At 32.8% G+C, this 20,334-nt stretch overlaps 1 protein-coding gene and 1 long non-coding RNA gene across 4 annotated transcripts in view; one reads left to right on the forward strand and one right to left on the reverse strand.

Moving 5' to 3' along the window:
* Window positions 1-973: 973 nt before the first annotated feature.
* Window positions 974-6,421, reverse strand: LOC138857621 (uncharacterized). Its single transcript, XR_011396785.1, has 3 exons — window positions 6,125-6,421; window positions 5,966-6,061; window positions 974-1,085 (listed from the first exon to the last, which is right to left on the reverse strand). It is a non-coding gene; the product is annotated as an uncharacterized lncRNA (long non-coding RNA).
* Window positions 1,047-20,334, forward strand: part of LOC106623853 (tyrosine-protein phosphatase 10D) — a 126,075-nt gene continuing 106,787 nt past the window's right edge. For all 3 annotated transcript variants that reach the window (XM_036362489.2, XM_070110805.1, XM_070110804.1), the window contains exons 1-2: window positions 1,047-1,160; window positions 8,756-9,442. In XM_036362489.2, coding sequence (XP_036218382.2) covers window positions 9,149-9,442 — 294 coding nt within the window. In that variant the 5' untranslated portion in view covers window positions 1,047-1,160; window positions 8,756-9,148. The remainder of the gene's footprint in view (window positions 1,161-8,755; window positions 9,443-20,334) is intronic.

Genomic DNA, 20,334 nt, shown 5'->3' on the forward strand with positions numbered 1-20,334 from the left:
TGCTACCGAAATTAATGTTTTTTCTTGAGAAGGACTTTTAAGCTGCCTTTAAAATTTTTATATTTTTTATAAAGACTGAGCTTGGACATCACTTACTGAGGCGACTATTAGCAAAGATTAGTGACATATAGAGGAGTACATTTTTGTTTACAACTCATCTCTTATTCCGCCATCGCCAGACTCACCAACACAAGTGCACAGAACTGTGCATTAAATTGGATTCAGGGTGATATTACCGACCAACTAATTCCACTATCAGAGACAATTTTGTTTTAGTTAGAACCACAAAACCTCAGTTTCAAACCAAGCTTACCTGCAAGTTGGCGGGTTAGAATAAGTAGCACATATTACTTTCTTTGTTCAAAGAGTTCGCGAACGGCCAACACGTTTCCATTTCCTTTACCGGAAATCGAAATTCTGGTATTATTATTATTTCCGGTCAAGAGCTCGCAGGTTCGAAACTTTAATAAACCAAAAGCAAAGAATGCCAATAAATATTTTTTTACACACTCTGTCTGAAATTTTTGGATTAGCTATGTTCGGAACCAAGACTGCAGATGGCACTGTACACAGTATATGTTTTGGGAGACGATATCCAGCATCAAGGTTTTAACTAATAATATATTAAGATATAAACTTAACATTAATACTGTTTTTTGTGTATCTTAAAAAGATAAGAAAAGGTTTCTTTTTTATAAAATATTTAAAAAAGAAAATTTTATCCGAGAATAGTAAAAGATAAGAACATTTAAATAGCTAAAAATAGTAAAAAGAAACAGTGTTGCAATCATGTTTACCGTTACTGGCGTTGCCACCTAGTGTAAATTACTGCAATCGGCGCTTCAGAGAGAGAGAGAGAGCAAACGCGAGAGTAGAGTTGCCAATTGTCTGCGCTGCGCCAACCCAACACAAATGCGGCTGTTTACATTTATTTGTGTTTGATACGTGAACGCGCAAAGACGGATAAATTTTAGTTCGGATCGCGCGTAGTGTTTTGTGATTTTGCCAGCAAAGGCAAAAGCAAAGTGTTAGGTATGCGTGTAGGAAAAAGTGTCAGTGCGTTTGGGTTTGTGTTTGTTTAGTAGCTGAAAGGAGAAGAAAATGTTCAAATCGGCGACAAATACAATAATTTTATAGTGGAAAAAAGGAAATAATATACAGTAAGTGTGTTTGTGCGTGAAGTGAATTTGTAATGAGGAAGTGCGTTTGCTGCATTGAAGTTGCAAAGCCAAAAGCAAAAATAATTAATTTGAAAGCAACGACAACACAGCTAAATGTGGCGCTGAGAATCTCTTTGTTTGTGGGTGCGTGTGTGTGTGCCTCCGTAATTGCGGGAGTGTAGCTCTACGTCGACGTCTGCACGCAGGTACATAGATACATGGCTTTGAACGGGTGTGTGTATGTGGCAACAACAAGCAAATTTAGTGGCGACACCGTTGTGCAACAACAAAGTGTAAACAAAACAAAAAAACCAAACGCGCACACATGCATATACACACAGCTGATAAAGTGAAAATTGTATGGAAATACAAATTGTTTGCGCAAAAAAATTTAACTTCATATATGTACATACACATATACAGATGTCTGTAGGCATTGCAGTGTTTATAAACATGTGACCAGCAACATTGAATGTTTGCCCAAAAGTGTTAAGTCGACGTACGCCCACACAAACAAATGGATTTGAAGTGAAAAAAGCAGAAATCATAATTTTCTACAATAACAAAAAAAATATATATATAATTTTTAGACTATTTTTTATGTGTAAAAATATTATTTTCGCGCCTATTCTTCAATACTAATTGCTATGTTTCAATTATTATTTACAGTCGCTTACAATTAAACTAGTCCAAAAAATTTATATACCGCGAACAGGGTATGTCAAGTTTACAACGAATTTTTAATATCCAGAACGTCGACGACTGTCTGTATATACGCGAATTAGTCCCTCAATTTTTGAGTTATCGATCTGAAATCTTGCCTACGTTCTATTCTCCCCAAAAAGCAGCTTATTTGTTATAAACGATATCGGACCACTATAGCATACAGCTGCCATACAAACTGATCGTGCAAAATCAAATTCCAGCATGGAAAACTTTTTTATTTGTCCAAATATCTTCCCGAAATTCGGCGCAGATTTTTGCCTAAGGCATCACAACAATCTCCGAAGAAATCGTTCAGATCGGACCACTATAGCACACAGCTCCCATACAAGCTGCTCGCTCGTTCAAAATCAAGATAAATATAATTGTATACCCTTTATGCTATAAGGAGTGCACCTATAAAGGGTATTATAGCTTGTGTGCAAGCAAAGTAACGTTTTTTCTTGTTCTATAATTTTTTTTTAACTTCCCGTGACGCCGTCAGATCCCATTAATAATCAACAACGTAAAATGTATGTATGTACGTAAGCATGTATATGAAATTTCACCGCACTCGTTTAGTTTAATAATTTGTTTTTATTTATTTCTTTTATGTGTTACCTTTGCTCTTGTTATACTGTACAGTTTTTCATTTTCGCGCTCATTCCACATTTTTCGCCTTCAAACAAACTAACTCTGAAGTGTCTCTGTCTGCGTTTGCGTTTTTGTGACTGGTTTACCGCTCGCTGGCTGCTTGTTAGCTTATTGGCTCATTGTTAATTTTTAGCCAGTTTCTTAGTTTTTGTATACATATGTATTGTACATACCTAGCTATTGCTTTTGTTTCTGTTAATCGCAAACGTCCACACTTGCCTGTGACTCCGTTTTCGTACTAAATTGAAATTCCGAAAAATGTGAAACTCAAGTCCAAGAAATGTTAATACAAATGAAAGAAAGGTAAACAAGTAAGGAAGGGCTAAGTGCGGGTGGAACCGAACACTATATACTCTGGCAACTTGCAAGAATCACAGTCGAGGAAAATTCTTTTCGTATTTCAATAATATATCTAAAAGGTTGACCGATATTTTCGGTAAAAAGTTCGCAATAGAAACTGGCGTCCACATATTAGGTATCTGGTGGTTTGAATCGTTTTGGTCCTAATTGGAAAATGTTTGGTCATAAGGTGGCACACCTCAAAGGCACTATTCGTGCAAAGTTTTATCTGGATCCATTGATTGGTTCTTGAATTGTATACTGTAAAGTGAAAGAATTAGATAGAATTGAAAATTGTGTTATATGGGAAGTAGGCGTGGTTTTTATCTGATTTCGCACTGTAATGCAGGAATGTTAGAATAATATTACTTACCGAATTTTGATAAAAATCGGTCAAGTGGTCTCGTGATATAGGTTTTCACCTTAGTGTATTTCGATTAGTTTTAGGTGATACAAATAACCGTTAGGTGAACAAAACTATTACACTTTAGCAACATGTTGCAAGAGTATAAAAATAAAGAAAGTGTTTTTGGCTTAGTGCGTGCTTAGTCTATGTCTTGTCATTCTACGAAGAAAACAGGCAATAATAAAGCAAAACCGAAAAGTTAGCAATTAACGTTAAACCGTAGTATTTAATTGGATGTAACAGAAACCTGCGGAACCTCTTCTATCAACAGCTACCTATTTTAACTCCGAATTCAAGGGTTTCTATTTTAAATCCCAGCTGGACTGACGAACATTTTCATTTAAGAACATAAGAAACTGACTATTACAAGGTGTATCAAAATTAAGTGGTCTTATATCAAAGAGTTCAGGAGTGGCTGATAAAATCCCTCTACAGTACCGAAAACGCCGAGAATATTTTCGTCTGAGGTCCAATTTAAGCTTAGAACATCTAAACTTTTTATATATTGCATTTCTTCAAAACAGTGGCACCGATCTAGTATCAGTATTTTCTTTCGACCTTCTTCTATATTTGTCAGGTAATGATCGAAGGAATTTGAAGTGTATTTTTTTCACAATAATCCGTTTTTTGGGAAATCGCCTTATAGTTTCCGTAGTTCCATTGCCTTAGTTCAAATATTATCTTTAGTTTCTCATTGAAAAGATGTTCTTATTGATACTATTTCGGTGTTATTAACAGATGCAGAGGATTCCCAAATATACTTCATTTTTGGTAATGGTTGTTTTGGAGGCATCAGACTGGACTGAAAAGCAATATTAACTGCTATATACAAGTGCTTTCTATATTGTGACATCTGCTTTGATACCCAATACTGTGGCTAAAAATAATTCATATACTTGTATGTATCTTTGGATACGATTTGGCCTAAGATATTATCTTGGATTCAAGTTCAGGAATCTGAGACTAATGGTGTTTATTTTAAGTTGATTTCACATATGAAGTATGTAGAGGACTTTAGCCGCCTTTGAAACTGTCTGTTTCCTCAGAGTACTGTACACTGTATGTATGTATGTATGTATGTATGTGTAAAAACAACGAATATTTTTTTCACTTGGTACTTTGAAGAATAGCAGTGAATTTCCAACGAAACTGTGATTTTTCCATTTTAAAATGATTTTTTTTTTTCATTGAGTAGCCGTTAATATCTTTTAAACGGTTAGGTTTGCGAAAAAAATCGTAGAAGATCATTTTTTAGAGCATTCAATTTCATACAAAATCTATCAGACGAGATGTTTTTGCAACTAGTTGGAAGCAAGATATGAATTTCTCTATCAAATGATAAGAAAAAATCAACTGTAAAGCGGTGGATATTGGCGTTACAATTAAGAACTCATACTTGGAGAGATTTTCGTGGAGGTGTCTGACAAACTATTTTTTTTCAAACCGAAAAATATATTCATTTTTTTACCCACCCTAGCTAGCGTTGTACAAAATAAAATTTGTAAATGGAAACTTAGAGGGTAGAAAATACACATCCATTAGGGCTTTCATTTTTAAGAAAAGAATTTTATTTCTAAATTTAATAGCTTTCTGTACATACATATAAATAATATAGGTGTTCCGAAAACCCAATAAAGCGTTCATATACCTACTTTATGCAAGAACAAATTTTTCGAAAAGTTGAAAGGAATGTCTTTCTTTAATAAATCCAACAATTTCATGTAACGCCGGACAGGGCTAATTTCGACGAAAAACTGTGAAATCAACAGCCCTCGACTTCTCAGTCTGATTATAATTAATATTTATAAAGTGATGAAACTTCTAAATATTACCAAAAAAAATTACAAAAACAGTATTTTTTCTACTAAAAATTACTGAAATTTCGCAAAAGCACATTTGAAAATTTCCAAAATACAACAAAAAACGGAGCTGACCTGTTTTGGCGCAGCAGCCAACTTGTTGTAGCTACTTATAACTTAATTTTAAATAATTTTTTTTTATTGCCAACTTTACAATTTGCCCATCGCGCATTTTGCGGTTGTTGATGTTGTCAGCGTTGTTGTTGTTATTTGTTGTTTTAAATAAAATTTAAAAATCTTGTCCCAAATTCAATGCTGGCTGGCAGCGGCGAGGAGGCAGGCAGCCGGAGGCAAAGGCAAGCGAGCGGGCAAACACGTTTTGCCAGATACTTCAAACCAAAACCGCTTCTCACCGGTAGGTAGGCAGCCACAAACACATACACACACCCACATGGGTAGTGAGCGCTCGTACAGCGAACAGCCACACAATAATAACAAAAACAGCGAAAAGCAATTCGACTTCAAAATATGCCGCTCACTACAACATAACTACTCAGCTTACTGCCACCAATGACACACACACACTCATACATTTACACATATGCATGTATGTTTGACGTTCCGCCCAACAACGTGTCCCACTCACTCACTAATCTTACCTGCCTTTATTCAGCTCACACTTGGGCCGTCGGTTGGCAATTCGAATAAACAACAACAGACAATTGCATTGTACTTAGCATGCACCTATAGATTTACATATGAACCTACATACCATATATAACTACATATGGTCCTATATATGTACGTAAATGTTGTGCAGTGTGGTTGTTGTCTCGTAGTATGGCATTTCTTGCTTTTAATATTAATTCTTATTAACTTGCATTTACATTTTTTGTTTTACTCACCACTGCCTGTGCCCGACATTCCAGTTTCCTCATGGTTTTGCTCTAGCCGTCTCTTAACGCTTTTGCCTCTTGTCTATCGAATCACTCGAGTGCGATCTATGTTGTTTCAAATATGTTTCATATATCCATTTTACGAGTTTTGCTATTATGATTATTTACCTATGCTCGGAGCGTTCATGATATACTGGTTGTCAGCCGCTCGCAATATGGGTTCTCGGCCAAAAGCGATCATGCAAATCAGCAATTGTTGTGATGCCGATAACTGGTTTGCTCTGACTGACTGTCTGAATAATAATATCATAGTCTTTTTGTACATTTCGATATATGTACATACATATACTGTAGATGGGCGGGTATAGTTTGTAGCAGAAATTTATTGTTTTGATTAGCAAAATATGTGGCAGAGTTTAATATACAATATTGCTGTCCCATAGTAAAAATAATACTCAATATCGACACATCCTGACATAGTTGAGATAGTAATTTCGAATTTTCAAAATCAGCTATTTTGCCAAAAGTACATTTATTTCGAATACTTTAATGGAAAATTGCTGAATATATGCGCAACACACACACAACATATAACAATCATTCATCAATCACGCACCCATTCATTCATTCCCATTTTCATTCCTCAACGAACCAAATCAGGTGTTTCTGCATCAATAACAACTCATACTAATCGAGGACGAAAGCCAAATTTTCTTTCATCCCAATAATCATAGAAACACGATTTTATCAGAAATAAAACGAACCGTAAAACTTTTATAGTAAATTAAACCAAAGTTTTTCCCTGCTTTCGTGACGTCACGAGCTAATAATTTTTTCTATAAAACATGCTCCAAAAAAGTAATAGGACGAAACTGTCGTCATCTCTATTTCTGTCATTCTGACTAAAATTTTTTTTTTAAATTACCTGGGTAACCTTTATCGAATATAATTCAGAGTAACAAATATAAGGCGCTTTTCAGCGAATTTTTCTTTCGAATAAACAAATTTTAAATTTGTGTTTTGAATTGGACTGAGCGGACAGTGGTGCCAACTTTCCTTTATCACGTGATGTATTTTTCATAAGACTGTTCGAAATGTCAGGGCATAAGGTAAATATAATGTTCATGGTTTCTGATCTATAAAGTGATCTTTGAATGCATACAATTCACGTTAAAAGGAAAATATTGTTGAGAAGCGAAGGATTCAGTATCAAACCAGCCACTCTTCGAGTCTACATAAATTCACAAAATGCAGAATTTTTTCTATCTCAGCTCATATCAGATTTTTGATTTGAAGATCACTCACTAATAGTACATATGTTTGCAGTTTATGATGACCATCAAAACTGTTCTTAATACAAGGGGTGTAAGACATTTTTTTGTGTATTAAAGTCTCGTATATTCCTGCCCTTTGCTAAAGCTTATTCCTGCTTTTCCTATTTCATTTGTCGATGAAAATAACAAGTCAATTCTAATATATTCTAATAACACTAAATCACGATTTTTGCCTATAAAATTATGACAGTTAATATCACTGCTAAACAAAATATTAATAAAAACCCAGCTTTACACATCTTAGATATAAATTTTCTAAATAAAAATGTCACGCCTGCGAAAACAAAACACTTCCAACCACTAATTAGCAGTATTAAAGTCAATTCTACAAATTATGAATATTTAAAAAAATAATATTTCCGACTCGTAGCTTACGATTTCAGTGAGTGAAAACCAAGTTTTTATGCGAAAATAATTTTCGCCACTAATTAACAGAGCTACGCAAACTGCTAATTATCACACGATACAAATAGACAGTGGCGAAAAACGCTTGTAAACAGTTACGAAGTAACACGGAACTTTCGAATTCTACCGAAATATTCCACAAATAATATTAATTGTTATTTGCATACCGGAGGCAAATAAAATCGTAGTTAATTTGCAGCTAATTGTCACTCACTTTATAGGGATTTTAGAATAATATTACTGCGTTATTTATGGGTTAAAGCTTACTGCAAAAATATGCAGTGATGTAAAAATATTAATACAGAGGTGCAGTCTACAGATATACCACAGTAAATATCAATATGAATATCATTTATTTTAAAAGTGGACAAAAACAAAGCAAAATAATAATAAAGTAAAGAGTGAGAGAGAGAAAGAGAGCGCACACAGCTGAGCGCTTCTCTTGTATAGCAGTGATTTTGTTTGTATTTATTACTAACTTAACTGTCAGTTTGACTTTTATAGCCAAGTCAAGTGTCATTTGAGCGGTGAGTGACGCAAACTACGCTCTCTCTCGCCAAGCTGTGTGTTAGTGCTTCGCTTCAAAACAATTTGTTGCGCTGGCTAAGTGAGAGCATCAACTGTTGATTTTTGGAGCGTCAGTAAAAGTGTTTTTAATTAAATGCGATTGTGACTTTTAATTTGGGCTTAAGACGACGATACTGCATTTTAGTGGCGCCTAATCGAATTGTGGCAAACATTGCAATTAAGTGAAAAGTAATTGAAATTAAATATATTATTATGTGTGTGTGCAACAAAAAAACAAAATTGTTGTGCGATCAGTAAAATGAAGTTGATGAGCACGAGAGTGACTTGAATGAGAAGCCATAGGAATGCCACACACATACATACATACTTACTGCATGCAAGTGCAGTGTTGGCAGGAGAGTAAGAGAGTCACGCTCACGCTTAAGCTTGTGTTGGCTTAAAACTTGCACAGCTACTTAATTATTTCTACGCGACACAAACTAAGGTTTATTTACAAATTTTAATGAATTTCCACTTTTTTTCCGCCAAACAGCAGCTGTCTAACGAATTTTACATATCAGTAATGTGAAAAAATATTCAAAAATTTTTATAAATACCAAATTACGTCAATAAATGAAAGAGAAACTGCAAAATCATGCAATCGCTGCAATTCAAAACTCAAAAAACCTCTTATTTGGAAATAAAAGCAACTCGAAAAAGTAAAGTATAAACGCACAAAGTTGCAAAACGCATTTTGCCACATAATAATTTCAACAAAAGAAATTCATAAATACGCAAAAAAAAAATAGTAAAAAAGTGAAATTAATTATAACAAAAGCCAAAGCACCATAAAAGTGAGCAAAAAGATAGCAATAAAGAAGCAAACAAAAAAATCAAAATCACTTCCATTCAAAAGTAAATAAAAGTGACGGTTGTGCGTCTGCAAATGACAGCCAACCAAGTGAGCAGCGACTCGGCTGCCAAAAAGGCTGCTACACTACCAACAATAGCAGCAACAACAATGCTGCCAACACAAACGTCCACGATTAGTTGTGGAGTTGGCGCATCTAAAGCGAGTAACGAAACAACATTTCGAATACAAAAGCAAAATCAGCAACAACAACAACAGCAAAAGCAAACAATGCAGACGACGTCATGCAGTAAGCAGCAGCCGAGCAAGCATGCACAACTACAACGAAACTTACTCATTGGATTAATTTTAACAGCATTTTGCGCACAGGTGAGCCGCCACGACGCATACACAAGCAATTTCTTGTATACATATGCAAATATGTCTGTATGTTTATGAATTATAAAAATCATTATGTATGTACAGTGAACTAACGCTAAAGTGCCAACTTAAAATTGAAAAGTCCAAAAATTCTAAAAAAAAAAAAAATCTAACTTCGAAAAGTTGTCGTGCTTAATGAAGAACCACTTCTTAATTGCTTTTTAACTTTTGATAAAGTTATTATTTACTTTAGTTTTCTATGACAACCATGCATGGGTATATTTGAAACCAATGATAGTATCATATACGTATTAAAATTGAGATACATATGTATATAGTAAGTAGTTCCCAGTTCGGAAACATTATTGCAACATACAATACAACCTGATCAAAATTGACACGGACTGCCAAAGGAACAACTACATTTTCACGTATTTTTTCAATGAACTTTGCTTTTTTCGGACTCGGCTCATTTTTAGAGCGCTATTCACTAGATTTTTGGATAGTTGCGACGTTTCGTCATCAGCGATGATGCGACGTCGTTTTTGCAAATAATTCGATTTCGGTGTGAGTCTAGCATTGGCACGCTTCATATCCAAAACATAACCAATAATGAATTCAGTCGATTCATAAGAGATGTTAAGATGCTCTGCTATCTATCTGATGCCAACACAACGATTTTCAAGAACTGTTAACCTTTTCGCTGTGATTGACATTAACAGAGTTGGATGGACGACTCGCATGAGTTTTTGATGACTTCACGATCTTCACTGTCTGCTTTGTGCCACTCCAATTTGTCTGTTGATGATAATTACACACTCCCCAAAACACTGCTGCAATATTTTTTAGTATTTTTTAGCCGTGATTCAATTGGAGACACAAAATTTCAAGTAAACTCGTTGTTCATTTTTTCCATTGTAAAAATCGCCAGACACATTCTTCGCGTAAGTAGCCAGTCCGGGTCAAATTTGATCATTGTATAAGTGACACTATTTCTTTATAATACCCTGAACAGGAGAAATTAAGTTTGCCACGAAGTTTGTAACACCCAGAAGGAAACTCGGAGGCTCTATAAATTATTGTATATATGCATAAAATCACCGAAGATATTGTTCGGATCGTACACTATGGCATATAGGTGGCTTAGGCAAGATTTTTTCATACACTTTTATGCTATGCATATGTGAAAGTTATTACAGCACAAAATATTAGCGAAGCTTTAATAGTGTTTATACAAATTTCTCCAAGCTCCCATAACAGTCGAACAGTGTAACAACGCCGTTCTTAGACAAAATCACATTTTCAGTTACGACATACATACTTACATATTTCTTTGTGTTCAAAAATAGAGTTATATTTACTAATTTCTACCAGATTTCGCTTTTTTATTTAATTTGCGTACACCATTTATTAAAAATAAAGTAACCGCCATTCTATTTGCCACACAAAATCAAAAGCTCCATTTAATAGTCAGATGTTTTGTTTTTCTGCTTTTTAGTTTATTTTTATGCTTGTTAACTCGCTTCGCAACATTTTGCCCTCCCAAAACTATTTTAGCGGAATTTATGCGCCACTTAAATTTTTTCAAGGTCTTTCCCCATTCAACTCTCTCTCAAGTTGAGATCTTTTGTGTCGTTTTTACAATCTCAAATATTTATTTTAATTTTGTGTTTGAATTTAAAACTTGAAAGGCAACATTTGAGGCGTTAATTGTAACTGTTGTTGCACTTGTTGCAGGTTTATGTAATAAAAGAAAAAATGATTAGTTGCCACCTCAAAAAGTTGTACCGAGTTGCCGTATGTAATTGGGTGCAGTTAAGTAAGCGGGTGAGGGACTGAAAGTTGGACTTACATTCGTATGAGTAAATGTTTTTTGAAGTTGTATACCTAAGCCTTATCACCCTTTCTCTTTTTAATTGAGTTACGACAGCTTCGCATGTGAAGACGTTATATTTGACAAAGGCTTAATTTAGTTCGTAAAAGTAACGATTTTTGTACATATGGGTATCTCTTTATATCTTCAAACATATGTTTGTATTTTATTTTTATTTGTAAACACAAATTTCTTGTTATGTAATTCTCTTTTATTATAATTTTCCATTTAATTGGTCTTAAATTGAGTATAAAATTACATTATAATAGACAATGACACATTTGCGCCACTCGTGACAGCCTGTCACAATGTCATCTGACCATCAAATGTCACCCGCCAGCAAATCAACATACAGCAGTGTTCCAACGCGACTAAGTTCGCGAGCTGAGTGAAAACGAAAGACATGCGAGAATATAAAAAAAACATTCAGCTAATGATTTTGAACAATTTTGTGATGCGTACTTGGATTTCTATTAAAAATCGACCAACTATTTTGTATCAAGTTAAAGGATCCGAATATAAGGTATTGTTGAAGATTAAATATATCTTCGAGTCTTGAATAATTTTAAAATAAGCTAAATTATTACCATTCACCTGAAACGGCTTTTATATAAAAAAAATCTTTTCGTATTTTTTTTTTTGCTAACTAGTTTGTTAGAAAAACCTAAAAAAGATTACACATATGTTACAAAAAAAATATCGATACTTTGTTAGGGTCATAAGTGCTCAAAAAATTCGAAGTACTCGATACACACTAGAAGTGAAAAGCTTTTAAAAGAACTCAGATATTAAATAAAACTTGAAAATACCCATTAGGTGCTGAAAAAACTCTATACCAAACATGAAATAATATTTGACTCATCGTATTACAATAGGGTAGTAGGAGTCTTCATGACGTTTCCACAATTGTTGGAACTACGTAACTGCTTTTATATTCTACCCAGCATTGTCAACTCTATAGCAATCGTAAACTTCTTTATTTGGAAATGATTTCGTTCACTGCAATAACAGCAAGAACAGTGGTCTTCAGAGATGCTACTTTTATTTCAACCTAACACAATTTTACTTCACAAGTGAATAACGACTTTTTACCTCTCTTTTAATGGTTCTGAAACATAGCCGACACCCGAAGGATTATATTCTCCAAACGTTCCCGATAGTTTTCAACACTAACACTTACTGCTTGGTTTGTAGTGGGAATATAAATTAATCTCTGCAATTTGAGTTTGTTGTCGACAAAGTGGTAAACTGTGACATCATAACACCATTCTCACATTAGCTACACACACCCACATATACAATACCATGTAAAATTATGGGTACAAATTAAAGGCATATGAGAAACAAAAAAATTAATGGCATGGAATTATGCTGGTAATAAATGCCATACTAGTGCCAGCACGCATAAAGAAATGTACCCACATGAAATGTTTAAACACACAACAAAGATATACTACATACTTGAATACATAGGTATTTTTTTGAAAAAAAAAACTTGCTATCCGCCCAGCGAAGTTTCAGCCATTGTGTGGCAATTTAATTGCCATGAGCCATAAGTTTTGGCGTTGCTCTTCTTTCGTGGTGAAATTTTTCACTTTTCTACTTGAGCCATTTCTTCTAGTCGGCGTTTTTATACGTGAGCTAAGTATGTATTGTCTCTTATGTGCTTTTACGTTTTCTCTAGGCTTCGGTTTAAATCCCCCTCAAACAATAATTTACATAAAACAACAAATAGTGAAACTCTCGGGTAGTTCTGCATAAATATAACACTACTTTTACACATATTTTTTTATGCATATATATTTATATGCATGTTACCTATTTACCAAAGCTCGGCAGAGTTCTCACCAATTGTCAGACATTTCGTTCAATACATCTGACATTTACCGTTATTATGTATGAAAATTATATGTATATGAATTTTTTCACAGAAATTACCGCTAATCTAAAAATAAATTAGTAAATTTTCATATATACACATACATACATACATATATAATATCTATAAAAAGTTCATACTTGTAACTTTCGCCTTAATATGCAAAAAAGTTTGAATTTTCGAGGCAATGGAAACTAAGTGCAAACAATAAAAATATAATTTGCTACAAAAGAAAGTTAATGGCAGCAAAAACTAGTATTGAAAAAAAGTAATTTTGAGCGTTTAAAATCACTATATGTGACATTCGTGCTGCCACTTACTATGTTTACAAATTGATCTTGAAAGGAAAATGCTAACAACTTCAAGCACTCACGGTTATCTTGAATATCATCACTTAGAAAGCTAAACCTTAAATTATTAAATAAAAAACTCTCAAAAATTATTTATTTAATACTAAACTATGCTCACTAATTGGCACTATGCTTCAAGCGGAGTTAAAGTAAATACTATGGTATACTCGTATATGTATATATACTCACAATTACCTGAAAAATGTGAATCTATTGAAGAAAAATGTTAAAACTTAAAATATTTAGCATAAGTCTTACTAGACATAAATAAGTACGAAAAATTTAGCTTTGTAATTTTAATTTACTTATTTATGTTACTAACACTATGTGTGCTTTTTGACATACTTACGTAATTGGGTGTTAGCATATCTGATGAAGCGGTTACACATCTGAGGCGTCGAAACGCATGCTACTAAAACGCCTGTTTGATTAAATTATTTGAAAACTACACATAGTTCATTTACACTTTTATTCATACAGCTACAGTGTGTTAAATAAGTAATGGTACAGCTTTTACAATTTTTCTGACAAAAGCACTAAATATTATATAAAATATGGCTCTTAAGCAGTTGCTGAAATTTATTTATAAATATTATGTCAATCTCAAAAGTCTACGCAGCAGCGGTGTGAGTTTTCATTAACAGAATATTACATAATATATTATTACAAGCATTTTATTATCGATTTAACGGTTTCTCTTGAAGTTTTAGAAATTTACTTCTCTCCATAGAAAGTCTCATGACATTCAGCGCACTGAAAGAGGACATTAATTAATGAAGTCACTAGAAAATAAGTTTTTATTGCATTCGAAGCAGGGAAAAAATTATTATTTTACATGAGTTGTATATAACACTTTTAGGATGGGTTTATAGCGTGTGCAGAAAGCCAATTTACAAATTCAGTTTGAAAAATTTCCAAAACAAGTCCAAACATTTTCGTAAACATTTATTTAAATTTTTAGGTTCAGTTCAAAAACTCTGCAAAGAGAAGTATTAATGACGCAATGGCTGACATACTTAAAGGGAACTGTTGAGACCATAAGGCTTATTTCATACACTGTCCAACACTACTTTCAGGAAGTTTGAAGTTGGAAATTATTTTTTGCATGAGTTGCTGTTTCGTCGAACACTACTTTTAAAAAGTTGGAAGTTTATGATTATTTTTTGAAAATTGTATTTTCGAAAATTCGAGTATTTGTTGTTGTTTTGAAAGAAAAAGTTCTCTAGTGTATGAAAGAAAGCAAATTACAGTCAAAATAGCTGACATTTATCTCGCGTACCTCCACTTTTGACGCATACTGCATACTCATAGGTATGTACACATCAATCCGTTGCACATTTATGCTTCTAAAGATGTATATACATATATAGCTGGAATGTCGAATGCTCACACTTTAAACAATTATAAAACTATTTTTTAATTGCCCCAAATTGTAACTATTCTATTACAATTAGTTTAATGCATATAGTACACACATATAAACAAATATGCTCGATTTGAGTTTAGAATACATAATTTTGTTGATTTATAAGCATATAAGTTTTCTTCGATTCGTAACATCTCTGCTCGCTATGTTCGAGCACTACTAATAAGATAATGCTTTCCTGCACCTATTCACTACGTCACTGAAGTGGTCCTACATATTCTATCTCTATGTAATAACGCCAGTTGCTTGTTCGATTCGCCACACTCAAAGTTTTGACGAATCTCACGCTTGTTTTGAAGCTTTTGTCTTCAAAGAACATTTCTCTGTTAATTTGGTTAATATCTAATTTCTTTATGACTTCCTCTTAAATAAGCAAAGAACTATTAAATAAAATTTGTAAAAATTGTTATCACTGTCCATGACATACCAATTTCTTTCAGCTTTCACTAAAAATTTGTGGAACGTAAATGCAAAACCATTAGTGAGTACGGATATTAGGGGTCTATATGTATATATATGTACATATCTACATATAAATTTGTAATTATATAAGCAAAAATATTAAGATGAGCCTACTGATGAGCAAAATATTATATTATTGAAAACAAAATACTTCTTCAAAAAACCGACCACCCTTATGCCGACATATGTACCATAATATTTCTATTTGGTATTACTGAAAGCATTAAATGTCAAAAGATTAACACAATCGAGCACCTCTCAATTAAAACCACTCAATGTCACATTCGAGCATACGCTACGTAACTCCAAATTTAACAAAAACAATTAAATGTACGGCACAAAGTCACGTTTTGACAATTTAGAATGTCATGCGGCAAGTGGGTGAGTTGTGGGCGAACAATAAACCTGAAAATTAACTGGTAGCAAAGTATAAAAAGAAAAAAATTTCAGTGTATAAAACAATATAGTTATAGCAAAAACAAAAATTTGTAATGTGCTTTGAAGGGTCGCTTGTATTTTTGACAAATTTTGGTTAATTATGTTATAGTGGGATCGTACCAACTCTCTAAAATTTTGTATGCATTGTGTTGAAGAATGAATGAAGAACAAAATTCTTTTTATGAGAGTTCTGCCAAAACGTATTATCAACTGAGTATATAGAACAATATAAAGTAAATTTGATTGGTTGTGAACATATGAATCTTGAAAACTTTTGATTGGACTTGGACGTTGTTCTCTCAAATATTCTTGTGTACCAGTATTAATAGAGCTAAAATATGAAGTGTTTAGAATTGATATTTTGCAAATAGTTTCTAAAATATTTTTCTCAGTGGCCAAAACAGTTTCAAAAATAGTCGACTAGAATAGTACAATATCTTGTAGCCGAAAATTTGTGTTTTTTAAGTTGCTTCCACGGAGAATGCCGGAATAACTGCTGTTGTGGAGAACCTTTTTTTTTAGCGATGGCGCAAATAGCGTGTAACTCAAAATTTTTTGCTTTTTACTGCGTATACATAAAATATGTTTTATTAAAATTAAAATTTTAAAACAGTTGTGCTTTTTTTTAAATCCCCAAGCTCGCCGTTTTTCAACTGTCATGGGTTGTGCCTCTTAAAAAAACATTTTTTTACAACTGTTAGGTAAATCCTGATTATTATTCACATTTGTTAAACTTTTTTCAATTTATTTTCGGATTAGATGTTATGATAAGCACAGGCTTTACACATTTTTATATTGCTTTGGAATATCCAAGAACATAACCTCAAAAAACAAAAAAATAGATATTATGTAGTTAATAGATATGAATACAAATCTATCGGTTTTGTCTGGTTAATGGATGGGAGCATACCATATTAACTTTGCCACGAAGTATGTACCTAGTATGTACCCTATAAAATGTATATATATTATATAAATGATCAGCCTGACGAGTTGAGTCGATGTAGCCATGCCCGTATATGCATCTGTCTGTCTCTAAATACGCGAACTAGTCTCTCAGTTTTTGAGATCTCAATCTGAAATTTTTCACGTACATTCTCCAAAAAAATTGCTTAGATGGAGTCACTATAGCATATAGCTGCCATACAAACTGACCGATCAAAATCCAGTTCTTGTAAGGAGTATTTTGTATTTGTGAAGGGTATTATAGCTTCGGTAACCAAAGTCAACATTTCTTTTGTTTTATCCATAGTTTTGCTGAAACAGAAATTTCAAACAAATTATCTATTTTATATTTAACTCAGTACATTTGACTTTAAAACGCATCCAAAAAACAAAAAAATTTAAATAACTGAAAAGATTTTTTTCGGTACAGTAATTTATTTGTTTATAATATGCCAATTAAAAATTCCACTACTGACTTATTTACACTCCATACATATATACATATGTATATATGTGTGCAATCACAAGTGTTTCAGCTAAAAGATAGAAATGTTTTGTCAGCAGGAATCAATAAAAAAATTTCAATGAATATTTATGTCAACAGTTGTGCTGAGAAGACAGAAATGGACAGACAAACTGGCGGTAACTAAAATAAAAAAGTTTACGATGCATGTACATGTAACTATTAGGGTGGGTGAATAAAAGGAACATTTTTTTTGTTTAAAAATTAATAATTTGTTTTTTTTATTTAATTTTTTTTATTAATTTTTGGCCATAGATATCTCGTAAACGCTTCACGTAATCGAACAATTATAAAAGCTCATTTTGTAGAACAGTAAATTTCCTATAAAACTATGAATTTTGCTATTTAAAATAATTTTTTTCATTGAGTTATAAAATTTAAAAGAAAACAAACTAATTTGTCTTAAAATAGTCAAACTTCAACCTTTAATATCTTTTAAACGGTTACGAACTTACGAAAAAATCGTAGGAGACCATTTTGTAGAGCATTCAATTTCCTACAAAATCTATAAGACGAGATATTTTTTCGAGGAGTTGAAAGCGAAATATGATTTTTTTCTATCTAATAATAAGAAAAAAAATAGAAAAATAAATCTAAGAATCTAATTTCAGAGTACCATGCGAAAAAAACGTTTTTTTGACCCACCCTAATACCTATGTATGTATGTACATATATTTATAAGCATAATCAGGGCAATTGCTACTTACTTAATATACCGAAAAAAATCGTAAAAATTTGTTTATTGCCAATTATGTGGCGTTCAATCACCCTAGACAACAAAATCGTCCACCTACACCCACACACACACACACATACACACTTACCCACGCGCACACACATCACCTGGGTCACAAACGCGCGCCGCTGTGGCAATTATGAATTATTTTCGCATTAGAAAAAAGAAAAGAAATCCCAATAAATAAAGCGGCATTTGTGTGTATTAAATGCTGCCGAAAGATGGAAGAGTAGAGTTTATCAAACGGCGCAACGTCTACATTACAAGCGAACATCGAGCCGCGCTAATCTCGTCAGCTGACATGAATAATGTGCAAAATTCGCCGAACTAATTGACCCACCGTTGCATTATCATCACTATCCAACGAAATTTCCAGCTCCCTTAATTTACTTATTTTCGACCACGAAATTCGCCGGGTGTCACTTTTGCTACACACACACGCACACACAATTACTATATGGTGTACAAAACACGAACGCAATGGAGCAAAGTTGCACAGAAATAAAATTTTTAAATAAAAAATATTTTTTAGGCGCAAATTGCTGCCAAAATTCTGTGACAAACGACATCCACAGCCTTTCATTCGATTCACAAGTGCCAATGTATAGACTATACTCGTACTTCTGTGTGTCTTGTATATGGCTGTGAATATACAGATTAAAGTATATACACAAGTACAACTTTATTGTTGTTTTTATTGTATAACATAGTACATAATAACATATTTTTGTTGTTATGTCTATGTGGAAGGCTCAATTTGTTCGCTTGTTGTCTAATTGAAATGAGTATCATGCTTTGGCAGCCGCTTTCCTGCTTACAAATACATACACACAATACATATATACATTTATATTGTATACTCTGACATATATAAGCTCCTACAAATACAACAACACACATCAATAAAGCATCATTAAATATGATTTGTGTGTTTTCGCACTGCCGAAGACGACGGTTGAAATTCAATTTTGCAGAAAATATTTCATATTTGAAATATCGTTTTTCATAAATGTACCAGTATACTCTTAAGTTCTTATGTATGTGCAGAATTTAAGCATTTACTTAAAATTTTAATGAAAAATAATTTCGAACAACAAATATTTACACACTACTACTAATTATATTTTATATTTTTTATACCATGAAAAGGGCCATTTTCGAAGACAACGTTACAATATCCAAACAAATTTTTTAGTTCGGATCATTATAGCATTTAGCTGCCATACAAGCTGATCGATCAAATCAAAATGAAGTTCTTGTATAGAAAATTTTTTATTTGTAAATGGTATTCTGGCTTAGGTGCAACCGAAGTTAACGCTGTATTTTTTGTTTTAATATACATAAGTCGATACAATTACAATTTAGATAATGTACCGCCTCAAGGTTATTGAACATTTCGATGCTGAACATGTATGTGAACATGCCAGTATTAAACACTTTAGTTTGACATTAAACACTCCACTCAAAATCGTAGTTTATTACTAATAAGTATTCTTCAGCTCCCCTTAAACCCCACTTTATGGTAATACAAACATGTTTAACAACAATATTTGATCAGATAATTAAAGATTATATCTCACTTTTTACTGTAGGAGTTTACAATTGGTTTAAAATGAAATCAGTGTGTCTTAAACACTCGGAAAAAGGCATTTGCCGATTATTTAGTAACACACATACTTAAACACTATTTTATGATATTTCTTTCAAAAAGTTTAATAAATTTTTGTTGTTGAATTAAATTAGAGTTATAATTCAAGAATTTTCTCATTTATATTGTATTGTATTTTTAAATATAGTATCTACAATAGTTGATTTCATTTTATATCTTTTATTTTTTGATAATTTGTACAAATAAAAAAATAATTGAAGATTACCATTTACTTATTTGCAATTACATAAGTGGCAACTTCACTATACATATAGTCCACAGATCTGTTCAACACCTATCGATCGCTCCGGACAAGTCGAAATATTAAAGAAAAAATTAAACAAAAAAAATCTTCTGAGACAATCGCGCAGCACGTGTGCATCACATCATTCACTCGGTTGTCAGTATATTGTTCGCACCCTTGTTTACATGCACTGTGACGCTGCAGCTATGGCTTAATTAAAAAACTACAAAATCATGAACTCATTCGCATACTCAGTGTTATTTGAGCATCTGATTTGTTGACATTTTTTTTTTCAAATTTCTAAATTTTTAAATTATATATTGGTTGTAAAATATTCGAAAAAATTAAAATCGAATTAAAAAAGATTAACGTATCTC

Source organism: Bactrocera oleae, chromosome 5 (genome assembly GCF_042242935.1).
Source record: "Bactrocera oleae isolate idBacOlea1 chromosome 5, idBacOlea1, whole genome shotgun sequence".
Lineage (NCBI taxonomy): Eukaryota > Metazoa > Arthropoda > Insecta > Diptera > Tephritidae > Bactrocera > Bactrocera oleae.